Below are 22,196 nucleotides of genomic sequence, written 5' to 3' on the forward strand. Positions count from 1 at the left end.
CCAGCAGTTAAGAATCCACCTGCCATCGCAGGGGATATGGGTTCAATCTCTGATCCGGGAAGATCCCACATGCTGAGAAGCAACTAAACCCGCGTGCCACAACTATAAAAGCCCAGGCACCACGACTGCTGAAGCCCTCACACCTAAAGCCCATGCTCTGAAATTAGAGAAGCAGCTGCAGTGAGAAGCCCGAGCACCTCAACTAGAGAGAAGCCCTCACTCACTGCTACCAGAGAAAGCCCGTGTGCATCAACAAAGACTCAGTGTAGCAAAAAAAAAAAAAAAAAAAAAAAAAAAACCACACAAAAAAAACCCTGAAAAAATAAAATTAAAAAGTAATAATTTTTTTAAAACAATGTCCCCTTGATTAGTAGTAATTTGTAGAAGCAAAGAAATTTCTAATTGAAGAACTTTAGTCATCATTTGATCAAATTGTGACATTTTATGAAAGATGAATCATTAAAGAGTCCAGAAAGCAAGGGGTGAATAATATCCTTAAAGTCATACCTTTTAACTTCAAAATCATTATCCTTTCTATTAGTCACACTTGTTCTTAAGATATGAATAGATTTTGTTTTATCTTGTCTACTCACAAAAATTGTTACCCAAGGTTACTCTTTGGCTCCAGAGCTTCTTCATGGCATTTTTCACCTCTGAGTTTCTGAGGGTGTAGATGAAAGGGTTTAATATGGGTGTTACCATGGTATAAAACACAGCCACTGCTTTATCAATAGGGAAGGTGATCGTGGGCCGAAGGTACGCAAATGTACAGGGTACAAAGAACAGGATCACTGCAGTAACATGGGAGGCGCAAGTGGAGAGCGCTCTCTGCTGTTCTGCAGTGCTGCCGCGTGTTCTTAGAGAGCAAAGGATGAGCACGTAGGAGGTGATAACAATGGAAAAGATGAGCATACACATCAGCCCACTGTTGGCAGCAACAAAAAGACCAAAGATGTGAGTGTCCATGCAGGAGAATTTCAGCAGAAGGAAAAGGTCACAGATGAAATGGTCAATGATGCTGAGGCCACAGTAGGGCAACCAGACTATAAAAAGAATTTGAATCAGAGCATGAAGAAATCCTCCAGCCCAGGCCATGGCCACCAGGAGGCCACACACTTGCCTGTTCATTGTGATGGTGTATGCAGGGGCTTGCAGATAGCCACAAAGCGGTCATAGGCCATCACCGTGAGCAAGATGATCTCAACTCCTCTGAAGAAATGCTCTGCAAAGAGCTGAGTCATACACCCACCGAAGGAGATGGTTTCTTTTGAGCACGTAAGTCAAATATCATTTGGGGTGCCATGGTAGAAGAGCAGCAGCGGTCTATGAAGGATGAGAAAGACAGGAATAAATACATGGGGGAACCTAAGGCTCTGCTAGTGGTGACTGTCACAATGATGAGTAGGTTGCCTGCCACAGTGAGAAAGTAGAGGAGGGTAAACAGAGCGAACAAGAGTTTCTGTACATCTGCGTTCTGTGTCAGGCCAAACAGGAGGAATTCCGTCACATTCTTCATTTGCTCCTTGAATCCAGTCTGGTGTTCAGATAACTGATTTCTCTGAGAATAGCACAGGGATCACAATTGTGAGGATCAATTTAGACCAATCTGAGTAAGTTTTCTCAGAATCATTTTTTGTAAGACTGATAAAAACATCAAGTAGATAAGCCCAAGACTTAAAGTTGGGCCATATTATTAGCCACAAAATGAACACATAACTGTCTTTTCTCTCTCACACACACACACTCCCACTCACCCACACATGCACATACACATTCATATACACAACCACAGTTTTATCACTGTTGACATTCAGTCATCTTTCTATAATTGTACATTGATGGGTATTCCCCCCAAAATGCTCATGTATTTTCTCCTGTAGGAAAAGAGGAATAAAAAGAGAACCCATACAAAGGAGCAGAGGCTTGAGTTCATGAGAATTTACTCCCTTGTTTCCCTTCTCTAGTCACTTGTGCTGATGAGGTTAAGCTGCAGAATTTATTATTCTTACTTTTAACTTTTTCAGGGTGAATATAAAACATCGGGTAAATTCAACTCAAAATTAGGGGTAATGTAGTTGCACCTCAGAAAAAGCTGAACTGATTGAATCCTTAAGGCTCCAGTAAGGTATAGCTTCTTTACCTAAGGTATACTTCTTAACAAGGTATAACTGAGGGTTTCCCTGGTGGCTCAGGTGGTAAAGAATCCACCTGCAATGCAGGAGACCCTGGTTCAATCCCTGGCTAGGGAAGATCCCCTGGAGAAAGAAATGACAACACACTCCAGTATTCCTATCTGGAGAATCCAATGGACAGAGGAACCTGGTGGGCTACAGTCCATGGGGTCACAAAGAGTCGGACATGACTGAGCAACTTCACTTTCACTTTTGAGGTATAACTAGTGGTTAGATTTGTGAGTTTATATTACATTCAAATAAAACTTTCTAAGATACCATCACACAAGAAGAAAAAAGATTATTCTGAAGAGGATAAAATAGCACGATGCAATGCAATATCCCCCAGCTTTATTTGAAACATTATGATTCACTCAGTTCAGTTCAATCACTCAGTCGTGTCCAACTCTTTGTGACCCCATGAACCGCAGCACGCAGGCCTCCCTGTCCATCACCAACACCCAGAGTCTACCCAAACCCATGTCCACTGAGTCAGTGATGCCATGCAACCATCTCATCTTCTATCGTCCCCTTCTCCTCCTGCCCTCAATCTTTCCCAGCATCAGGGTCTTTTCCAGTGAGTCATCTCTTCACATGAGGTGGCCAAAGTATTGGAGTTTCAGCTTCAACATCAGTCCTTCCAATGAACACCCAGCACTGATCTCCTTTAGGATGGACTGGTTGGATCTCCTTGCAATCCAGGGGACTCTCAAGAGTCTTCTCCAACACCACAGTTCAAAAGCATCAATTCTTCGGCGCTTAGCTTTCTTTATAGTTGGAGAATTTTTATCATGTTTAGGTTTCAGAAGAATTTTGCAACTCAAGCTGTTTAGGGAAGACTATGAAAAATTCTCTAGACCTCTTTAGAACACAGGTACTTTTAAGGCAAGGAAACAAGCATTACAATTGGTTTAGCAGCATGTGCTTCTGTGCAGTCAGGTATTCCTAAATTCTGCTTCCACTGATTAGCAGCTATGTGATGTTGTGTACCGACCTTAGTCTTACTACATCTAAACTTTCTCATATACAAATTAAGAAAAATAACAGATGGTATGGAGGAATTGAAGAATATTATTATTATATAGGTCAACATGCTATGCTAAAAGTAAAATGCATAACTTTCCACATATTCCATATTTTTGATGAGTATAAAAGTGAAGAAACAGACATATCATTATTCTTATCCTTGAAATACTTGATTATTATAGTTAGTATTTAGAAAGAACACAAATAAAGAGAGAAAATAAGTGAATTAAGTAATCAACTCAAGAGGTTAGAAAAGCAACTAATTGTATTCAGAAAGAGTTGACTGCAGAAATCAATATATTAAATAATAGAAAACTAGTAGACTATAAATGAATTCAAATTTTTTTTAGAGGGTGGGATGATTTGGGAGAATGGCATTGAAACATGTATACTGTTGTATGTGAAACGGATTGCCAGTCCAGGTTCGATGCATGAGACAGGGTGCTCAGGGCTGGTGCACTGGGATGACCCAGAGGGATGGGATGGGGTGGGTGGTGGGAGGGGGTTCAGGATGGGGAACATGTGTACACCTGTGGCAGATTCATGTCAATGTATGGCAAAAACCACTACAATATTGTAAAGTAATTAGCCTCAAATTAAAATAAATAACTTTATATTAAAAAATGAATGAAATAAATGAGCAGACAAGCTCAGCAAGAGGCAAATATGGTCAAACTGTAAAAGGGCATTATTTTTAAAGAAAATTTGAAGAAATATTATGCGTAGTTCATAAAAGATTTTTTAACAACTGAATAGATATTTTTCAAATAAAGCTTATCTTTTATGCCATCACCAAATAAAAAGAAAATGAGATAGAGAAAAAAGGGTAGCATGCATTAAAGACTTTCAATAAAGCAGATTTCTTCAAAAACAGAAAATCAAAAGAATTTGATATATATATATATCTATATATATATCTATATCTATATATCTATATATCTATATCTAGGTGGGGAAGAGCATTTTAAGCAAAAGTCCGTGGTATAAAAACTAGGACAAAGCGAACAGATTTAACTACATAAAGGTATAGAACACATTGGAAAACTCTTTGCAACAAGTATGATAGATAACTATTATCATAGATGTAGTTTTTACAAAAAAATGTTCTACCTACACAATTATAAAAATTAACAAAACTTTTTAATAAAAAGAAAATTCTTAGAAAAAACATTAGATCCCTTAAAAAAATCCCTATTTCATAAGCCATCAAGGAAAAGCAATTTAAAAACAGTGAAATACTTTAAATTGGAAAATGAGCAGAACTTTATGATAATTATATTAGTACTGTTTTGATGTAAAATACTCTGGAAAGAAGTTTGACTTTGTATAATAAGAGCTTTATAATTGGTCATCCCCTTGATCCAGTACTCCTTATTCTTCAGAATCTATTCTGTATAAAGATTATGGACAAAAACTGTGCATACAGGCTATATTTCATATTTTGTAAGATAATGAAAAAGTGAAAACAATTCAAATATCTACATAAAGAGGAAAAATTAAGCAAATTATAGTTATGAAATATCAAGTGAACATAGAGGTTATTTACAAGAAAAATTCATGGTGTGAAAAAATTCTTCCAACATAATATTAAGTAGAAAACACAAGATACTAGACAACTTCTTTATTATGATCTAAATGGTCCAAAATGACATATAAACATAGAAAAGTACCTAAAAGAAATGCTCTAAAGACTAATAATGCTTATTTGGATTATGGATTTAAGATAAATTTTGTATTCTTTGTTAAATTTTTCTGACCTGAATTTCCTACAAAGAGAATATATTACCTTTATAATAAGAAAAATAATTTAATAAAAGAGATAATATTCTGTGTGACTCCTTTTCTCAGTATGTTGGTCACTATTTATAAAAATCTGTGACAATAGAAATGGATGTTTAAACTTACTGCTGCTGCTGCTAAGTCGCTTCAGTCGTGTCTAACTCTGTGTGACCCCATAGATGGCAGCCCACCAGGCTCCTCTGTCCCCGGGATTTTCCAGGCAAGAGCACTGGAGTGGGCTGCCATTTCCTTCTCCAATGCATGCATGCATGCTAAATCGCTTCAGTCGTGTCTGACTCTGTGCGACCCCATGGACAGCAGCCCACCAGACTCCTCCGTCCACAGGATTCTCCAGGCATGAATACTGAAGTGTTTAAACCTAACTCACCTGTAATTTGAATACCCTAGTATGAGATGGTTGGCATCACCGGATTCAATGGACATGAACTTGGGCACTTTCTGGGAGATGTTGAAGGACGGAGAAGACTGGTGTGCTGCAGTCCATGGGGTCGCAAAGAGTTGGACATGGTGACTGAACAGCAACAACAAAGTATCATCTTGAGAAAGTGTGATAAAGAAACCACAGGTTGTGCTTACCTCTCCAGATGCATTTGGGAAATAAGTGACATGATCATTTCATAACAAGGTGTTACTTGTAGAGCATAATTTGCCTGGGGGTAGCGATCGTTGACCCATCAAGAATTGCTGCTTTAAAGGTTTATTCACTTTTTATCTTAAATGGAAATTTCCTTTCCCTTACTTAATGGTTTGAAAATGACTGCTGACAGAGAATTCCTAAATAATGCTGAGTTCATGGACTGGGTTTTAGGTTTGCTTTATTGGCTCATATCATTATGTGAGTGAGGCACACACATCTCAGTTCAGATAACAAATTTCTTTAGTCTGACACCTTCCGAAGTGTTAGGCTTCAAAAGAAAGTGATGGGAAAAAAGCCTAACCATTGGAGGAAATTTACATTTATGTCATCTTACTATAGATTTGTCAGTCCTTCTTGTGCCCAGATGAAGTGTATTAAAAAGAGCCACTTGACCTGAGATCTATCCTGACTTAAAGTCCTGGAAATATCACACTGTTAAAGTAGAAAAATTAGGAATTGCAAACACCATAAAATCAGCAATAAATAAAAGTTGATTTGAAGTAGCAATTCCCTGAGGTTAGCTCTTTCAAATTTTTTTCTTAATAAGCTTGTGCTCAGCCTACAGATATCTTCTTTGGTTCCTAGGAGTCTGGATCCAAATGTTTTGGACACTCAAAACCACAAGCAAAACCACTATGAGGTACCATTTCACACCAGTCAGAATGGCTGCAATCCATAAGTCTACAAGCAATAAATGCTGGAGAGGGGGTGGAGAAAAGGGAACTCTCTTACACTCTTGGTGGGAATGCAAACTAGTACAGCCATTATGGAGAGCAGTATGGAGATTCCTTAAAAAACTGGAAATAGAACTGCCTTATGATCCAGCAATCCCACTGCTGGGCATACACACTGAGGAAACCAGAAGGGAAAGAGACACATGTACCCCAATGTTCATCGCAGCACTATTTATAATAGCCAGGACATGGAAGCAACCTAGATGTCCATCAGCAGATGAATGGATAAGAAAGCTGTGGTACATATACACAATGGAGTATGACTCAGCCATGAAAAAGAATACATTTGAATCAGTTCTAATGAGATGGATGAAACTGGAACCTATTATACAGGGTGAAGTAAGCCAGAAAGAAAAACACCAATACAGTATACTAACGCATATATATGGAATTTAGAAAGATGGTAACAATAACCCTGTGTACGAGACAGCAAAAGAGACACCAATGTATAGATCAGTCTTATGGACTCTGTGGGAGAGGGAGAGGGTGGGGAGATTTGGGAGAATAGCATTGAAACATGTATAATATCATGTATGAAACGAGTCGCCAGTCCAGGTTCGATGCACGGTACTGGATGCTTGGGGCTGGTGCACTGGGACGACCCAGAGGGAGGGTAGGGGAGGGAGGAGGGTTCAGGATGGGGAACGCGGGTATACCTGTGGCAGATTCATTTCAATATTTGGCAAAACTAATACAATATTGTAAAGTTTAAAAAAAAAAAAAAAGCCTTCAGTGATCAATGCAAAGAAATAGAGGAAAACAACAGAATGGGAAATACTAGGGATCTCTTTAAGAAAATCAGAGATACCAAAGAAACATTACATGCAAAGATGAGCTTGATAAAGGACAGAAATGGTATGGACCTAACAGAAGCAGAAGATATTAAGAAGAGATGGCAAGAATACACAGAACTGTACAAAAAGATCTTCACGACCCAGATAATCACGATGGTGTGATCACTGACCTAGATCCAGACATCCTGGAATGTGAAGTCAAGTGGGCCTTAGAAAGCATCACTACAAACAAAGCTAGTGGAGGTGATGGATTTCCAGGTGAGCTATTCCAAATCCCGAAAGATGATGCTGTGAAGGTGCTGCACTCAATATGCCAGCAAATTTGGAAACCTCAGCAGTGGCCACAGGACTGGAAAAGGTCAGTTTTCATTCCAATCCCAAAGAAAGGCAATGCCAAAGAATGCTCAAACTACCACACAATTGTACTCATCTCACATACTAGTAAAGTAATGCTCAAAATTCTCCAAGCCAGGCTTTAGCAATATGTGAACCATGAACTTCCTGATGTTCAAGCTGGTTTTAGAAAAGGCAGAGGAACCAGAGATCGAATTGCCAACATCCGCTGGATCATAGAAAAAGCAAGTGAGTTCCAGAAAACCATCTATTTCTGCTTTTTTGACTATGCCAAAGCCGTTGACTGTGTGGATCACAATAAACTGTGGAAAATTCTGAAAGAGATGGGAATAGCAGACCACCTCATCTGCCTCTTGAGAAATTTGTATGCAGGTCAGGAAGCAACAGTTAGAACTGGACATGGAACAACAGACTGGTTCCAAATAGGAAAAGGAGTACATCAAGGCTGTATATTGTCACCCTGTTTATTGAACTTATATGCAGAGTACATCATGAGAAACGCTGGGCTGGAAGAAGCAGAAGCTGGAATCAAGATGGCCAGAAGAAATATCAATAACCTCAGATATGCAGATGACACCACCCTTATGGCAGAAAGTGAAGAGGAACTCAAAAGCCTCTTGATGAAAGTGAAAGTGGGGAGTGAAAAAGTTGGCTTAAAACTCAACATTCAGAAAATGAAGATCATGGCATCCGGTCCCATCACTTCATGGGAAATAGATGGGGAAACAGTGGAAACAGTGTCAGACTTTATTTTTCTGGGCTCCAAAATCACTACAGATGGTGACTGTAGCCATGAAATTAAAAGACGCTTACTCCTTGGAAGGAAAGTTATGACCAACCTAGATAGCATATTCAAAAGCAGAGACAATACTTTGCCAACAAAAGTTCGTCTAGTCAAGGCTATGGTTTTTCCTGTGGTCATGTATGGATGTGAGAGTTGGACTGTGAAGAAGGCTGAGCGCCGAAGAATTGATGCTTTTGAACTGTGGTGTTGGAGAAGACTCTTGAGAGTCCCTTGGACTGCAAGGAGATCCAACCAGTCCATTCTGAAGGAGATCAGCCCTGGGATTTCTTTGGAAGGACTGATGCTAAAGCTGAAACTCCAGTACTTTGGCCACCTCATGTGAAGAGTTGACTCATTGGAAAAGACTCTGATTCTGGGGGGGATTGGGGGCAGGAGGAGAAGGGGATGACAGAGGATGAGATGGCTGGATGGCATCACTGACTCGATGGACGTGAGTCTGAGTGAACTCCGGGAGTTGGTGATGGACAGGGAGGCCTGGCGTGCTTCAGTTGATGGGGTCGCAAAGAGTCGGACATGACTGAGCGACTGATCTGATCTGATCTGATTATGTTAAATATATTTTGGGTGATCAGGCACTCAGTCGTCTCTGACTCTTTGCGGCCCCATGGACTGTAGCAGGCCAGGTTCTCTGTCCATGGGATTTTCCTGGCAGGAATACTAGAATGGGTTGCCGTTTCCTCCTTCAGGGTATCTTCCTCAGCCAGGGATCGAACCCGCATCTCCCACATTGGCAGGCAGATTCTTAACCACTGAGCAACCTGGGAAGCCCATAAAAAATGAAAAGACAAAACAAAGTGCCCAAAACAAAACACTGAAGTCAGCACCATGAGGGCAGTGATATCTGTGCGTTGTGCATGGCTGTCCCACACCTGGCAGCCAGCCTACTTTGGCTTCTGCATTTTACTACTCTTCAGACTGGGAGAATCCCAGGGATGCGGGAGCCTGGTGGGCTGCCATCTATGGGATCACACAGAGTTGGACACGACTGAAGCGACTTAGCAGCAGTAGACTGGCTCAAAACTCTCTTCCTCCTGGAAGTCAGCCATGAATGACAGGCCCAGTTTACCCTACTTTTAACTGGAATACAAGTGAAGGCTGATCTTTAAGAGTTTGAGTGCGTGGTGTCAAGAAAACAAAACAAAACAAAACAAAAACACACCACACAGCTTCTGTGATCCGGGGATGGTTACGCTTATATGGTCTTCCTGGGTTCATCTTTACCAACACTTTCAAGTGTGGTTACAGGGAAATATCTCAAAAAGTATTACTCAAGTGCAAGGAGTTAGAGAGTCTCTGATCTCTCAACTCCCAGAGGATTAAAACTAGCAACTTCAACCAAGATGGCAGCCAAACCAGTTAATCCATTCTCTCTTGTGGCCACGGCATTTGTGATTAAGGAGACGAGGGAGAGGCATCTGGGCTGGGTTTGCAGCCCTTCTATGAGTGTGTTTAGAAAATGATCTTGGACTCCGGGACCCAAGGCACAGAAGGTCCTGTCATGGGATAATGGATGCATGAGCTCCCTAGTGTTCATCAGTTCAGTTCAGTTTAGTCGCTCAGTCGTGTCTGACTCTGCAACCCCATGAACCGCAGCATTCCAGGCCTCCCTGTCCATCACCAAAAGAGCCTTATTCATACCTGTCTCACAGAGTTGTAGGAAGGATTGAGGAAGATAACATGTGGAAATACCTAAGTCCCTGCAAAACTGCTATTCTACTGCTAATGCCCTGTAGATAAAGGCATGCAGGCTAGAGTGGCTCAGACTATAAAGGATTTGCTGCAATGCAGGGGATCTGGGTTCAGTCCTTGGGTTGAGAAGGTGTCCCGGAGAAGGGAATGGCAACCCAATCCTGGAGAATTCCATGGACAGAGGAGCCTAGGGGGCTACAGTCCTTGGGATTGCAAAGAGTCAGGCACGACTGAGCAACTGCCAGGCTAGAGAAACTGCTTTTAGTAATAGAATAGTGAATCATGATTAACTGTAAGAGTTTTGCTGCCTCTTCTGTTTGCTAACTATATGATCTTGGGCAAGTTCCTCAGCCTCTTTCTTTATACCTGAGTTCTCACACTTGTAAGAAGAGGGCGATAGGAGTATGTGCCACAGGATATTGTGGGGTTTCTATGAGTGAGCACATGTAAAGTGCTTCCAGCGGTGCTTGGTGTAAAGCAAAAGCTCACTGGTGTCTGTTGTCACTTTCTGTATAGAGCACATGGCTTGACTGATTCAAGTTTCTGCAAAGAATTGTCTCAACTCACATACATGGCTTCCTTATTCTTACGGTTGGTAGAATCTGGTTGGTAGAATTTCTTAATACAAAAATTAAGAGAGAAGGAAGGTTAAGTTTTAAAGTATTGAATACTGATTCATAAGTCATTGTACTTCAGAAATCTATGGATGTTCAGCCATCTCTCACTAAAAAATCTGCCAGTGTAGTTGAGTCCTAGAAAGGCTGTAGGAGATTCAGGAAATGTGGATGCGGTGAGAACCAACAGATAATGAGCTCTGTATTTACATCACAGTGCTACATGTGGTGTTTCATCTAATTCTCACATAATCTCCATGTGGGATATATTAATCCTACTTTATGTAAATGAAAATTGATGCTTACTTTGAGTATCTTTTGACCAAGACCTACAAGCTAATAAGTAGACGTTGAATTGAAACACAAGCTGGTCTAATTTCTAAGCTTGAGCTCTAACAATTATGTTGTTGTAGGGCACTGGACATTGATTCCGTGATGAGTTTCGTGCACTGGGATTGGGTGGGGAGGAGGTGGTGATTCAGACCAGCTGTGCATTATTTAGAGGCGTTGCTTTTAGTACCAGTGGCAGGAAGGACATATTCCTCAGACAGACCCCCCTGTGTAGCACTGACCAGAAAGGACCATTGAGTAAAGAGAATATTTTTCATCTTCCTTTCCACATTTGGCCCCCATCTGGGATGTCTTCCTAAGCACTCTGTTGGGAGTTTTCATTCTGGAAATTTCCTGATGCTTTCAGAGTAGAAGGGAAGACTGAGCAGATATTCATACCTAGGACCAGGGATATACTCTATATCAATGGGACATGGTGGAGTCCTAGAGAAATAATATACCAAAGACATGAACCTGGGTATTGAAAATCAATTCTATTTACTGTAAGATTTTATGCTTGTCATGGAACTTACCAGAACCTGGAAAACAGCTTAAGTACAGCTTAAATAAATAGGGGTTATTGGGAGTAACACCAAAAAATAGCATATAAAATTATCCATTAGTGCTTTATGCATAAAAAATATTTCCTGAAATAAGTTGAGAGAAAATTTTGCATTTCTCCACTACTATAATACTATTGATCATCATTTATTAAATCCTGGTTAAGCTGTGTAATCTTGGCTAAGTTATTAAACTTCTCTGTGCCTCAGTTTCCCTATCTTATAAAGAGAGATAACAGTACCTCATAGGTTGATTAGAATCAAATTAGGTACTTAGGTACTATCTTGGGATATGGGATTGAAGATGATTGTATTTCAAAATGGGAGAAAGTTGGTCATGTTTAAATACCAGTGGGAAGCACTAAAAGAGAGGAGATGAGGGAGGGTGAGAAATTGGGAGAGAGGAAGAGAAGAGGAAGGAGGAAGGGAAGGGAAATGGGAGGGGGAAGGGAAGGAGAGAGAAAGTTATAGATCAGGAGTGAGAAGGGAGTAATTAATAGAATTAATAGAGGCGTATTAGGTATGGCAGACAGTGTTAGTTGTCCACAGAGTAGTTATTTCTCATCTTTTTTTTCAACCAAAGCTCCCTTTGTTCTGGTGCCAGTTTGCCATGTGTTTGGGGGAAACTGTGGTCCAACCCCAGTTCATAGTGTGACTCTGAATTAATTTAAGTAATTATGTCTGTTTTTCTCCTTTCTAGTGATAAACTTAGGGATAGGCATGTGACACAATTATAGCTAAGAAAAAAAGCTATGGGTATTCTTTTTAAAAATTTTTGATTGAAATTTAGTTGATTTACAATACTGTGTTAATTTCTTCTGTACAGCAAAGTGACTCAGAATATATACATATATATTCTTTTCCATTATGATTTGTCACAAGATATTGAATATAGTTCCTGGTGCTAAATAGTATGACCTTGTTTATCCATCCTGTTTGTAACAGTTCGCCTCTGCTAATCCTAAACTCCCATTCTGTTCCTTCCCTCCCCATCCACCTTCCCCTTGGCAACCACAACTCTGTTCTCCATGTCTGTGAGTCTGTTTCTGCCTTGTAGATATGTTCATTTGTGTCATGTTTAATTTTTTTATTAACATTTTTATTGGCTTAGAGCCGATTTACAATGTTGTGTTAGTTTCAGGTGTAGAGCAAAGTGAAGCAATTATACATATACATATAGCCACGCGTTTTTTGGTGTCATCTTTTAGATTCCACATATAAGTGATTCGTATGGTATTTATATTTCTCTTTCTGACTTACTTTTCTTAGTATTACAATCAGTCATTGCATGTATGAGCAATGGCTGCTTTGCCTTCAAGCCCTTTATTAGAGCCTCCTGAAGAATGGCACCCCACTCCAGTACTCTTGCCTGGAAAATCCCATGGATGGAGGAGGCTGGTAGGCTGCAATCCATGAGGTCGCGAAGAGTCGGACACGACTGAGCGACTTCACTTTCACTTTTCACTTTCATGCATTGGAGAAGGAAATGGCAGCCCACTCCAGCATTCTTGCCTGGAGAATCCCAGGGATGGCGGAGCCTGGTGGGTTGCCATCTATGGGGTTTCACAGAGTTGGACATGGCTGAAGCGATTTAGCAGCAGCAGCAGCAGAATATCTAAACCTCATGGCTGAAGGAGTCCCTCCCTATGATCAGTTATTGGAGGATGACTAAAATCAGTATTATTTGCAAATGGTGGCTCAAGAGTGAAAAGCCATCTCTCAATCTGGTAAGTAGCAGTATAGAAACAAATTCACTGAAGAGGAAAATTTAAATCCATTCAATGAGTAGAATGAAGAGTGGTGTTCCTTGTGGAATGAGAAGTGGATTATAATGTAGTGGCATCAGATGGACTGTACTGATTCTTACTAAGTATCCAATGGATTTGTAATAGAGTCTGCAAAATGGGCCTGAGATAACTGGAAGATAAGGGGAACCCTGGATTATATCAAATGGGGGGATCTGAGTGAAAATTAATTCAAATAATAGAAAGATAATTGTTACTAAAAAGGGAGCCAATAAATAAATCATAATGTACCTGTTTTTTGGATTAATAAAGGTATAACTGGTAGGATTAATTTGATTTCAATGAAATCTGTGACAATACTGATACTGATGATCAAACATGTTAGAAAATTGAATTAAAATCTCCCCATGATATTCATTCGATGATAGCTGATTTGTTAGAGGAGGAACTAGAGTTAATTAACAATCTATGAATTGTTATATAATAAAAAAAAAGAATTGTTATATAATCAATATATTGACACCTTTCATAAAGTTTAAATTTTAGTGGTGGCAGGAGATAAAACAGTTACCAAACTCATGCATCCTTATGAACAAGTGTGTGGTGAAATATTTGGTTAACTGAAATGCCTCTTTTAAAAATGCCCACACCTCATTTGATGACACCATGTATTAACAGTTTGGCAGGTGTCCATCTGTTTTTTTCTGTTCTGTAAATGATATGTGCAGGAGATAAATAATTATGAGTGATTTTAATGTAATGGCTTGAGCAGGAGTCAGGGGGTAGAATCTATGGATTTCTGGAGCATGGTTTTCTGAAAAGTCTCAGAAATTTAAAACAGCATTGGATATATTAAATACTATATTTAATATAGTATTGGTGGTCTTATCCAATATAATGTGCTAAGTCGCTTCAGTCATTTCCTACTCTTTGCAACCCTCTGGACTATAGCCCACCAGGTTCCTCTTTCCATGGGATTCTCCAGGCAGGAATGCTGGAGTGGCTTGCCATGCCCTCCTCCAGGAGATCTTCTTGACCCAGGGATCAAACCTGCATCTCTTAGATCTCCTGCATTGGAAGGTGGGTTCTTTATCACTAGCACCATCTGGGAAGCCCATCTGGTACAATACGACAGGAATCTAAAATGAAAGGTATAAAGATGGGAAAATAAAATATAAGACCATCGTTATTCACAGATATCATAATTTTATATATAGACTCAAGGGCTCAGCTGAGTGGAAGAGAGAACGGAGTTGTCAGATGACAGAGGAGTGAATAAATTAATAAGCCACAAATGAAAGCAGCAGCCTTAATCATTTGCTGACATAGTATAAGTGACAGGTTAAAACCAGAGTAAGTATCAACTTCCCCCTGTTCCATTATCCCCTGTGAAACATTGTGTACTCAGGGGTCAGGTGGATTAGCACAGATATGGGAGTCATCTCATTGTTGAGGGAGCCCTGAACAAAAGTTTCCCAGAATTTTATAGACCTGGCACAGGGGAAAGGACTAGCGGGAGTGGATGCAAGATGTAAATCCTGTCTTACCAGTAATTATATAAGATACACATGGTTTAGCACTCCAACTAATAGGCAGAGATTGGCAGAATGGACAAAATCGTGATTCATATATATTTTCTCTACAAGCTTCATGATTCAAAGACACAGATAAGTGGAAAGTGAAAGTGGCAAGAAATATATATTATGGAAAAAGTAACAAAAAGAGAGGTAAAAGAACAGGCAATACACATATAGGACAAAATAAACTGTAGGCCATAAATTGTTGCGATAGACCAAGAAAGACATTTTATAATGATTAAGCAGTCAGTTACTCAAGATATAATAGTCATGAACCTATATGTATCTCAACCTCCTCTGGTGACCTCAGTCGGTGAGTAAATTTCCTTAGGGATACTCCACCTGGATGAAACCCCATGGTTGCATCATTTAGAGTCTTTCACGCCTCAGCTCTTGATACCCAAGGGCTTGCATGAAGAGTACTTTATCACATAGTTTTCCAGACCAAGAATGCAGGCTGTTAAAGTGCAGGGAAAGAACCAATCAGGTGAAAATGTGTTGTTCATGGGTGAGTCCTCCCAAGTATCTGCTTATAGGCAAGATCTTAAAAAAACAGAGATAATTAATTCCTGGGAGGATAACGCCTTAGATAGAAAGGTTGGTTCTTTGATGTTCTCGGTATTGTCTTTAAACACTAAGATTCATGGAGAAGATGTTTCCTCATTTTAAGAGAAGCCTAAGAAGAGCTTATTAGGTAACAGAAATATTTGTGTCTCTTCTTTTATATACATAGACTAGGTTCTGAAGATCAGAAGATTCCTCTTAGCACCTAAGACTTTGGGTTTCAAATTCAACATAGCATTTTCTTTTCTTTTGACTTGATTTTCCAAGGCATTGGAGCATGCTGAATCTATTTAAATAAATGTGTATCATCTTGACAGAAACGCTTCCTGTAGAATTGTCCAGGCAGTGGGGACTTGAGAAATATGCATGATTTGACATTACAAGTAATGGTTATTTCGTATTTCTAAATACCTTGGGCATTCTTCTTAACTACAGGGGAAACCACAGTAAGTGAACTAGAACTGATTTTTTTTTTTTATTGAGTTTTTATAGTTCTGCTTTTTTTTCAAGGAATTTTTACAGTGAAAATCATTAAAGATTTATTCTCTGATATTTTATGGGAGAGTACTTTTAGATACCCTGGGATCTTTAGCAGAAATATTTGTTATCCTTCCTATATATGGATTTATTTATAATTTATCCAGAATAGGATTACAGTCTGTGAATTCTGAAGACAATTTTTAAGTCTGCACGGGACTGAGGGGAAGGTCAGCATTTAGGTTGTTTTTTGAAGGAATTTGTCAGCTCATATTGAATTCCAAATGGAGAATATATAAATTTATAGCATTTACAAGGGAAAACGTACCCTTTGCTGTGGTTGGGAATACACATTAAACCCCAAGTTCTGAGGCACTTTTTATTCTGATTAGTTTCAAACTTTCTTGGGTCTTCTAACCAGGCAAGATCTTATTTCTGCGGAAGTGGATGTGGTCCCTGCAATATAACTGAACTTTTGCATCCCTGACCTAAGACTTAGACCTTTCTCTTAGAGAGTCAAGACACATATTGCTGAAGATAAGAGATGAAAGATTTTTCTCGGTCAGCTTAAGGTGATTTTTCTTTCCCCCTTGTATACACTGGACTTAAGTCATCTTGTGGGAGGTAAGGTGTGGTGTGATAAAAAAATCACTGTGTTGGGCATTAAAAGACTTGGATTGTTATTTACCACTAATCAGCTGTGTTTCCTCTCTGGGCCTCAGCTTCCTTATCTTTATTTTTTTTATTTTTTAAAATTTTTAAATTTCAGGTATACATGTGCTCCCCATCCTGAACCCTCCTCCCTCCCCCTCCCCATACCATCCCCCTGGGCCGTCCCAGCGCACCAGCCCCAAGCATCCAGCATCGTGCACTGAACCTGGACTGGCATCTCGTTTCATACATGACATTTCACATGTTTCAATGCCATTCTCCCAAATCTTCGAGCATATGAGTTGATAAAATGCAAGGTCCTGGAAGAATTTTCTTTTAAACTTTTTATTTGTATTGGGGTATAACCAATTAACACTGTTGTGATAGCTTCAGGTGACTCAGCCACACATATACACGTGCCCTTTCTCCTCGACTCCCCTCCCCTCCTGGGTGCCACACAACACTGAGCAGAGTTCCCTGTGCTGTACAGTTCCATGTGTTGATCCATTTTAAACCCAGCAGTGTGTACACATCCACCCCAAACTTCCTAACTATCCCTTGGTACTGAAAGAGTCTTAGGGCACAAAAATTCTGAACTTGTTAAATAGCTTCTGAACTCATTAACATCTGACTGTGCATCACACAGTTTAGCCAAATAACTGCCATGGATTACACATGATCATAGGTGGTGGCTTTGTCCAAACTCTGACATGGCTGATTCCAAGAGGTAAACTAGACCTATACTGGAGACCTAAATTCCAAAGAGCTAGAGGTAGACATCCCAATTTTTTAATACAGACTGCTCTATTTTATTTTGGTATCATGACAAAAGAGTCCGAAATGCAGTACTTGGATGCAATCTCAAAAACGACAGAAAGATCTCTGTTCATTTCCAAGGCAAACCATTCAATATCACAGTAATCCAAGTCTGCGCCCCAACCAGTAACACTGAAGAAGCTGAAGTTGAACGGTTCTATGAAGACCTACAAGACCTTTTAGAACTAACACCCAAAAAAGATGTCCTTTTCATTATAGGGGACTGGAATGCAAAAGTAGGAAGTCAAGAAACACCTGGAGTAACAGGCAAATTTGGCCTTGGAATACGGAATGAAGGAGGGCAAAGACTAACAGAGTTTGGCCAAGAAAATGCACTGGGCATAACAAACACCCTCTTCCAACAACACAAGAGAAGACTCTATACATGGACATCACCAGATGGTCAACACCGAAATCAGATTGATTGTATTCTTTGCAGCCAAAGATGGAGAAGCTCTATACAGTCAGCAAAAACAAGACCAGGAGCTGACTGTGGCTCAGACCATGAACTCCTTATTGCCAAATTCAGACTGAAATTGAAGAAAGTAGGGAAAACCACTAGACCATTCAGGTATGACCTAAATCAAATCCCTTATGATAATACACTGGAAGTGAGAAAGAGATTTAAGGGACTAGATCTGATAGAAAGAGTGCTTGATTAACTATGGAATGAGGTTCATGACATTGTACAGGAGACGGGGATGAAGACCATCCCCATAGAAAAGAAATGCAAAAAAGCAAAATGGCTGTCTGGGGAGGACTTACAAATAGCTGTGAAAAGAAGAGAAGTGAAAAGCAAAGGAGAAAAGGAAAGATATAAACATCTGAATGCAGAGTTCCAAAGAATAGCAAGAAGAGATAAGAAAGCCTTCTTCAGTGATCAATGCAAAGAAATCGAGGAAAACAACGGAATGGGGAACACTAGAGATCTCTTCAAGAAAATCAGAGATACCAAAAGAATATTTCATGCAAAGATGGGCTCGATAAAGGACAGAAATGGGATGGACATAAGAGAAGCAGAAGATATTAAGAAGAGGTGGCAAGAATACACAGAAGAACTGTACAAAAAGATCTTCACGACCCAGATAATCACTGGGTCACACCAGATGGTGTGAACACTGACCTAGAGCCAGACATCCTGGAATGTGAAGTCAAATAGGCCTTAGAAAGCATCACTATGAACAAAGCTAGTGGAGGTGATGGAATTCCAGTTGAGCTATTCCAAATCCTGAAAGATGATGCTGTGAAAGTGCTGCACTCAATATGCCAGCAAATTTGGAAAACTCAGCAGTAGCCACAGGACTGTAAAAGGTCAGTTTTCATTCCAATCCCAAAGAAAGGCAATGCTAAAGAATGCTCAAACTACCACACAATTGCACTCATCTCACACGCTAGTAAAGTAATGCTCAAAATTCTCCAAGCCAGGCTTCAGCAATATGTGAACTGTGAACTTCCTGATGTTCAAGCTGGTTTTAGAAAGGGCAGAGGAACCAGAAATCAAATAGCCAACATCCACTGGATCATCGAAAAAGCAAGAGAGTTCCAGAAAACCATCTATTTCTGCTTTATTGACTATGCCAAAGCCTTTGACTGTGTGGATCACAATCAACTGTGGAAAATCCTGAAAGAGATGGGAATACCAGACCACCTGATCTGCCTCTTGAGAAACCTGTATGCAGGTCAGGAAGCAACAGTTAGAACTGGACATGGAACAACAGACTGGTTCCAAATAGGAAAAGGAGTACATCAAGGCTGTATATTGTCACCCTGCTTATTTAACTTCTATGCAGAGTACATCATTAGAAACGCTGGACTGCAAGAAACACAAGCTGGAATCAAGATTGCCGGGAGAAATATCAATAAGCTCAGATATGCAGATGACACCACCCTTATGGCAGAAAGTGAAGAGGAACTCAAAAGCCTCTTGATGAAAGTGAAAGAGGAGACTGAAAAAGTTGGCTTAAAGCTCAACATTTAGAAAACGAAGATCATGTCATCTGGTCCCACCACTTCATGGGAAATAGATGGGGAAACAGTGGAAACAGTGTCAGACTTTATGTTTCTGGGCTCCAAAATCACTGCAGATGGTGACTGCAGCCATGAAATTAAAAGATGCTAACTCCTTGGAAGGAAAGTTATGACCAACCTAGATAGCATATTCAAAAGCAGAGACATTACTTTGCCAACAAAGGTCCATCTAGTCAAGGCTATGGTTTTTCCTGTGGTCATGTATGGATGTGAGAGTTGGACTGTGAAGAAAGCTGAGTGCCGAAGAATTGATGCTTTTGAACTGTGTTGTTGGAGAAGACTCTGGAGAGTCCCTTGGACCACAAGGAGATCCAACCAGTCCATTCTGAAGGAGATCAGCCCTGGGATTTCTTTGGAAGGAATGATGCTAAAGCTGAAACTCCAGTACTTTGGCCACCTCATGTGAAGAGTTGACTCATTGGAAAAGAGTCTGATGCTGGGAGGGATTGGGGGCAGGAGGAGAAGGGGACGACAGAGGATGAGATGGCTGGATGGCATCACTGACTCAATGGATGTGAGTCTGAGTGAACTCTGAGAGTTGGCGATGGACAGGGAGGCCTGGTGTGCTGTGATTCATGGGGTCGCAAAGAGTCGGACACGACTGAGCGACTGATCTGATCTGATTATGACTTGGGCAAATTGTTTACCTTCTAACCACATTTCCTTATCTTTAAAGTAGATAATAGTTTACCAACCTTGTAGGATTGTTGTGAAGGTCTTGTAAATGGAATAGTGAATGTAAAACTGTTAGTATAGTGTGAACACATCAAAAACCCACAACATTTAATTAATTATTATTAGAATCATATGGTGAAAATTAATCTCTGCATTCTATTAAGAATGAGAAAACAGTAGATTTGTAGTAAAAGTTTATATTTCATAATGTATGAGTTGCTGCTGCTGCTAAGTCGCTTCAGTCATGTGTGACTCTGTGGGACCCCATAGGTGGCAGCCCACCAGGCTCCCCCATCCCTGGGATCTCCAGGCAAGAACACTGGAGTGGGTTGCCATTTCCTTCTCCAATGCATGAAAGTGAAAAGTGAAAGTGAAGTCGCTTAGTCGTGTCCGACTCTTAGTGACCCCATGGACTGCAGCCCACCAGGCTCCTCCGTCCATGGGATTTTCCAGGCAAGAGTACTGGAGTGGGGTGCCATTGCCTTCTCCGAATGTGTGAGTACATGGAATTTAAACAAGTGATAGAGGTTTCTCTGCTTAGAAGGAAGTTTGTCTGTTTAAGTTCTTGCCTATCAACTGCAGTATGAATGCCCTTATGAGAGAAAAGAATTACTCTCATTAGTGTTAATAAATGTTATAATAATGTATATAATAATGTTCAGTCCAGTTCAGTTGCTCAGTCATGTCTGACTCTTTGTAACCCCATGAATCGCAGCACACCAGGCCTCCCTGTCCATCGCCAACTCTCAGAGTTCACTCAGACTCATGTCCATCGAGTCAGTAATGCCATCCAGCCTTTTCCTTCTGCCCCCAATCCCTCCCAGCATCAGAGTCTTTTCCAATGAGTCAACTCTTCACATCAGGTGGCCAAAGTACTGGAGTTTCAGCTTTAGCATCAGTCCTTCCAAAGAAATCCCAGGACTGATCTCCTTCAGAATGGACTGGTTGGATCTCCTTGTGGTCCAAAGGACTCTCAAGAGTCTTCTCCAACAACACAGTTCAAAAGCATCAATTCTTTGGCACTCAGCCTTCTTCACAGTCCAACTCTCACATCCATACATGACCACAGGAAAAACCATAGCCTTGACTAGACCAACCTTTGTTGGCAAAGTAACGTCTCTACTTTTGAATATGCTATCTAGGTTGGTCATAACTTTCCTTCCAAGGAGTTAGCAGCTTTTAATTTCATGGCTGCAATCACCATCTGCAGTGATTTTGGAGCCCCAAAAAATAAAGTCTGTCACTGTTTCCACTGTTTCCCCATCTATTTCCCATGAAGTGATGGGACCAGATGCCATGATCTTAGTTTTCTGAATGTTGAGCTTTAAGCCAACTTTTTTACTCTCCACTTTCACTTTCATCAAGAGGCTTTTGAGTTCCTCTTCACTTTCTACCATAAGGGTGGTGTCATCTGCATATCTGAGGTTATTGATATTTCTCCCGGCAATCTTGATTCCAGCTTGTGTTTCTTGTAGTCCAGCGTTTCTAATGATGTACTCTGCATAGAAGTTAAATAAGCAGGGTGACAATATACAGCCTTGATGTACTCCTTTTCCTATTTGGAATAATAATAAAGTGAGATTAATACTTTATTTCTCATTTCTCCAAAAATATGTATTGTAGAGGATTTGAATGTTAATAGGCACAGCTAAATCTAGTACCGAGAAAGAAAATGATCTTGTGTTTGAGTCTATCTGTTAATAGAGAATATCAAAGACATTGATAAGATAGAACTATTTTTAAATTATGTCCTGATTACTTCAAGGTTTCCAAGAAGCTGAAACAATAAGTGAAATAATAAAAATGAATGAGTCATATTTGAGGTTTTCTATGTTATCTTGATCATGAAATCCAACCTTTGGTACAGGCCTTCAGGAAATTATAAAAATGTATTATTAGGTTCCTGGTTCCCCCAAGGGCCATCTTCTCTAGGGAAGAACTGGCAATTAGAAGTACATTTAACTTGTTGCTCAGGTATTCTTTTCCCTGGAAGGATTCTCTGATGCACTGACCTATCCAGAAGGGAGACCACTATCATGGAGCTTGAAATTCTAAAGCTAGCTTCTCAATGAAGAGTTGATGGGATCATCTGCAAGAGGTTTCCTTTCCACATACCTCGTTATTCAACTTGACCATGTGTAACTGGGAG

General features: G+C 40.1%; 1 protein-coding gene across 1 annotated transcript; it reads right to left on the bottom strand.

Annotated features, from left to right (window-relative positions):
* Nucleotides 1–574: 574 nt before the first annotated feature.
* On the bottom strand, nt 575–1,526 carry LOC133227086 (olfactory receptor 4C5-like). The gene is given in 3 exon segments (XM_061381504.1): nt 575–1,139; nt 1,142–1,267; nt 1,270–1,526. Coding segments are annotated over 3 exon segments (927 nt in total). The 5' UTR covers nt 1,517–1,526; the 3' UTR covers nt 575–585.
* Between the last annotated feature and the right edge of the window lie 20,670 nt (nt 1,527–22,196).

The sequence above is a fragment of the Bos javanicus genome, chromosome 15 (assembly GCF_032452875.1).
Source record: "Bos javanicus breed banteng chromosome 15, ARS-OSU_banteng_1.0, whole genome shotgun sequence".
Classification (NCBI taxonomy): Eukaryota; Metazoa; Chordata; class Mammalia; order Artiodactyla; family Bovidae; genus Bos; species Bos javanicus.